Source organism: Nestor notabilis, unplaced genomic scaffold, assembly GCF_000696875.1.
Source record: "Nestor notabilis isolate BGI_N333 unplaced genomic scaffold, ASM69687v1 scaffold27112, whole genome shotgun sequence".
Lineage (NCBI taxonomy): Eukaryota > Metazoa > Chordata > Aves > Psittaciformes > Psittacidae > Nestor > Nestor notabilis.
This window is the reverse complement of record NW_009917423.1, coordinates 5,460-10,337: the sequence shown is the minus strand read 5'-3', so window position 1 is coordinate 10,337 and position 4,878 is coordinate 5,460. Positions and strand designations below refer to the sequence as shown.

General features: G+C 44.2%; 1 protein-coding gene across 1 annotated transcript in view; it reads right to left on the bottom strand.

Moving 5' to 3' along the window:
- Positions 1-4,013: 4,013 nt before the first annotated feature.
- The window catches only part of LOC104401599 (homeobox protein Hox-D4-like), a 1,102-nt gene continuing 237 nt past the window's right edge, over positions 4,014-4,878 (bottom strand). Inside the window, 2 exon segments of the mRNA XM_010009225.1 lie at positions 4,014-4,318; positions 4,708-4,878. The exon segment at positions 4,708-4,878 is cut by the window's right edge and continues 15 nt beyond it. Coding sequence (XP_010007527.1) covers positions 4,014-4,318; positions 4,708-4,878 — 476 coding nt within the window.

The following is a 4,878-nucleotide window of genomic DNA, read 5'->3' as shown; positions in this document are numbered from 1 at the left end:
CGCTCCTGCCGATCCGAGCAGAGGGCTTTCCCTTTGGACCTTGCTTTGACCACGCTCCAGGGGAGGACAAGCTTTCAGTGGCAAATACTTATGACAAAAATAGCGCAATCGACTTCTGCTGGCTGGAGGTGCATGTTGTTGCCTGAGGTACTTAGGCAGACCTATTAAAAATAAATAAATAAATGTTTGCCTTAGGTGCATAGGAAAGTTTAAACTCTCCAAGTTTGTGTTTTCTCATGATCTTGGGTTTGTATCGGCTGAAAATAAATAAATAAATAAATAAATATTTTTTAAAAATTAAGAAAGGAAGCTTATTGCTCAGGATGAGCTACTCCCAGCATTTCCATTTCAAATTTCCACTTCTTTTTTGAATTAATTCCTTCCAGGACTCACCTAAAATGCACCCATCTGTGTGGGGATCGAGGTGACTTCAGGTGTGGCTCCTTGCCTCCTACCGCACATGCATAAATCCGGGAGTCATTCTAGGAGAGCTTGTTAAATGCAAAGCAGTAGCAAATGGTTGACAGGCACTTTTAACTGCAGCCTAAATGTAAATATAGACTCCAGCTTGGCCTAGAGTCACACCATTATAGCTGGGGCAATCAGCAGACCTGTTCAAAGGGACATTTGGAAGGATGCTATAGAGTCACTCATCTTTTAACACTGTAATGATGGGAGGGACCAGCATTTTCACAGCAGAAAGACCCACCTTGTGAGGACTGTTTGTTCAAGGTACAAACCAGAATCTATTTCTCTACGCCTTTTATTATTTCAAATGTATATGGAGGACTTACATCAAAACTACAGGCGACAATTAGGATAAATAACGCTTTAATCAATGGCAGCAAAACATTGGCAAAGTCTATAAAAAGCATCACACTTCAACAGAGATGAGAGTATTGCTGGACAATTCAACCGTTTAACAAAGGCTCCAAAGCACAACGCTTCATTCATGATAAACAAAAATAACCAGCTTCCCTTCCTACACAAGGTAACTCTGGAGGAGGGTTCAAACCCAGTAAGAAATAAACCTCAAGTTCGTTTTGCAGGGGAGATAATGACAAGTGGGTGCTCCTGGTCGTTATTACAGACATTCCTGACCCTTCAGAGCATTGGCATCCAGAAACTATTTCTTTTGGTACTTTTTGCCTCCAGTTAACGTATTCTCCGAGCTTGCAGCGCAGTTACAACTGTGTAAACTGACAGTGCCCCAGCCTTGCTCAAAGGGGGCTTGCAACAGGGCTGCAAGAGCTGTGCTGAACCCAACACTCGTCCTGGAGATATTAACATTTCAAAAGACAATGAGGCAAATTCTGCTCGCAGATACATCCCTGTTTGACTTCAGTGGGCGGGGGAAGGAAACCTGGGAGCAGAATTTGGTCCTCTAACTTCGAGAGACATCTCGGTCGATAAGGAGCACAAAGTAAGGATTTGCTTATCCTAGGCCACTATTTTCCAGAACTGTACCACACATGCCAAAGTTGGTGGCTCTTGCTCCAATAACATTTTTGCCCTGCTCACAGCCAACGTATTGGCTTTGAGTAAACAGCGGGGGTCCAGGAGGGTGGATTTTCAAGAACAGCCAGAGAGGGTAACCCCCACCCCCCTTTTTTGGGGGGGTTGGTTTTCCACTTTTTTTTTTTTTTTTTTTTTTTCCTTCCCTGGATTCATATGAAGAGCAAAGGGAGGGCTTTGGACAACTCTGGAGACGAAAGGCCGCTACCACAGGATCCGGGTATAACAAAACTTGAAAACTTGTCTCAGGAATTCCCTCCTCAAGCGCTCCCGCTAGCTGCTCTCCATGCCAGAGAAAGGGAAGGGTAGTTTGGGTCCAAAAGGTTAAGGGTTTAGAGGTCATTCTTCCCGGCTGAAATACAACTAATCGAATAGAAAATTTGTCCTCTGGATGAACCTGCTCCTGCAATTTAGCCGAACTTCAGTAAAATACCTTTTCAGCTTCTCAACGTGAAGGCGTCAGAAAAAAAGACGTCTTTACTATGTATGAACTCGGTGCTTTTTGTCATAGAAACAATGATGCGAATAATGCGGGAATATCCATCTTTAATATCACGACGTGGAGATATTCAAGTATTGCCATGTGCAAGTCTGAGAACTGGGCTAACCCTAAGGAAGAACAAAGAGTTTTCTCCAGGCTCTAAAACAAAAGAGCAAGTCTTAAAGACACTTTGCGGACTTCCAGGGATGAGAAAAGGGCAGAAATTAACCGCTGGCCACAGTTAATGCTGGCGAATACACTCCTGTTGAAAAGCTCGCCTTTCATTTTCGAATGCATTCAAGCCCGTTCTGGCCACGTCTTCCCGAGCGAGCCCAAAAAACAGTGGGCCTTGGGTGGGAAGCACCCAGCCTGGAAATGGGCACGATAACTCACCCCCTGCTCTTTCCCACCTCCCTTCCGCCTTTGCTCCGAGTTTCCTTCTTTGCCCCTTTTCTCTTTAATAAAGGGATCACCTCGTTACAATTTTGCTGATATGGTTCCTCTCCCAGGCTGCCCTGAGGGTGCAGGAGATAAGGGCTGAGCTTTAAAATCGCCTGAGCGGAGGTGTAAGTGGCTGAGGGAGCTGGTTTGGCTGGGTTTGGTAGTTACAGCGCACTAAAACTTTGGCACGATGCAGCCAACAACCAGGGACAAATCCGTGGGTATTAGACCAGCTCTGCTCCCGTCCAAGCCTTTACTCTTTCCAAGCCACTAGTTGAGAAATTTCCAACCATGCCAGTCATGTGGTTTGCTTAAAAACAATCACTGTTCTTAAAAAAAAAAAAAAAAAACCAACAAAAAAAGCGCACCAAAATAACACCCAAACAAAACAAAGCACAACCCACATCGCCCGTCTCACTCTCGAACAGAAAAGAAATTCAAAATCTGGTTGAAAGAATCCATTCAGCTTTGAATGGCTCAGGTTATATCAGAAATCGCATAGATTTTTCACTCTGGGCTTTTCTTTTTATTTTTTTGTTGGAGAGTTATTTTGTTGTGGTCTCTTTTTTTTTTTTTTTTCCTTGTTTCCATCACCCCACCCCCCTCCATTTTTAAATGAGGTATGGATGGTTTAAAGCACAACACTGAGCAGAGCAGACTTTGGAAACAGATTTCAAACCTTCTAGCCCTGGATGGCATGGTAAGGAGCAGGGATGTTTTTCCTATTCACAAAGAAGGAAATAAAAAAAAAAAAAAAACCCGGACAAGAAAGTTGCGTACGTTCAAGACAAGTAAACATTATACATGTGTTCATGAGACTGGGAAGGAGAAGTGTTGTATTTCAGCTCCCCTTCCCCGTTTTTGGTTTGAGTATTTTGCTTTTTTTCTTCACTCTCCTACTTAACAAATAAATAAATACACTATCAGTACATAGAATAACCCGTTTTCACTTAAGTCCTATGCACACTTTCTGAGACGTTATGGAAATGAGCAAGTATTTTCATTACACCGAGAAAGGTAAAGCAGCACAAAAAGTTCACAATTAGTAGTCTTCGTGTTCAAATAAAAGACTATGCTATAAATTTCCTGTCCTTAACTTGCCCAAATGCATCCTCCCGAAATTGCATGGGATAAAAAGACAATTAAAAGTAAAAATCACAGAATAAAGCATCAAACCTTCACTTTCAAATTCAAAACTGAAACACAGGACAGTTTCATTTTCAATGATTTATTACTTTTTATGGACAGAAGGTCTCGTTTAATATTTTCCCAATTCCCACTGCCTGCCTGATGTTTCTTTTCTTTCTTTCTCTCTTTTTTTTTGTTTATCCTCCCTTTCTTTCTTCCTCCCCCCCTCCCCCCCTTTTTTTTTTTTTTTTTTTTTTTAGGTTGTGCTAGCAGAGGCAAATAAAATAAAGTCCAAAGTAGCGTTTTGTCTCCTTTGTACAACAGTACCTTAAAGAAAGATGACAGTTTCTCGAGTCCTTAGCTGCTACATGCAGATTCTGCTTGGGCAGTGTCACTTATGTACAGTACTGGTCAGAAGCAAAGGATGAAATGGAAAATTTCACCTCTTCTACAAAGTTGTCAAGTCAGTCTGATGGTCCTTGGAACCAGTCTGTAAATGGGGGTTTGAACCAGAGGAAGAAGATCTGCCCTTCGTATTGGGCAGTTTGTGATCTTTTTTCCACTTCATTCTTCTGTTCTGAAACCAGATCTTGATCTGGCGCTCAGAGAGACACAAAGTGTGGGCTATCTCGATACGGCGGCGCCGGGTCAGGTACCTGTTAAAATGAAATTCTTTTTCCAGTTCTAGGACTTGCTGTCTGGTGTAAGCTGTGCGGGAGCGTTTAGGTTCCCCTCCGTTGTAATTGGGATTCACTGGGAAAAAAATATGGAGAACTTTACAAAGCTAATCTCGACTTGCCGGTTCGACTCTACAAAAGAAAAACCTTACGAGCTGCTAACATGTGGCCGGGCTGGGCTCGTCCCGGTGCCTTACAATGGACGGACTGCTCTCCCCTCACTAAGGCAGGCAGCTAGGTAGGCTGGGAGCCCCTAGCAGGCTCCTGAAATGGAGTTTTCTCCCTTGTACGGCAAAGCCCCGCATGGCCAACGGCCTATTTCCTCGGCAATAAAAATTTATGACGAGTGTAATTGGCTACCTCGGCTTAAAAAGCTCGTCCAGGAGCCTGGCAGGGACTCGAGCGAGCGCCGCTGAGGGCGGCCGGAGGCAGGGTAGAAGAGCAAAGTAAGAAGAGGATCCTTACCCGAGTTAACATGGACTTTCTTCATCCAGGGGTAAACTACTGCTGGCTGCTTAAGTGCCGACCCGTGGGGGGGTTTGAGGGCCGGCTGCTGGCTGCAGGCTCGCGAGTTGGGCATTGGAGGCGGTGGACAATGCTCTGCTTGGCCGGGGAAGTGGCTCGTCGGGCCGGATT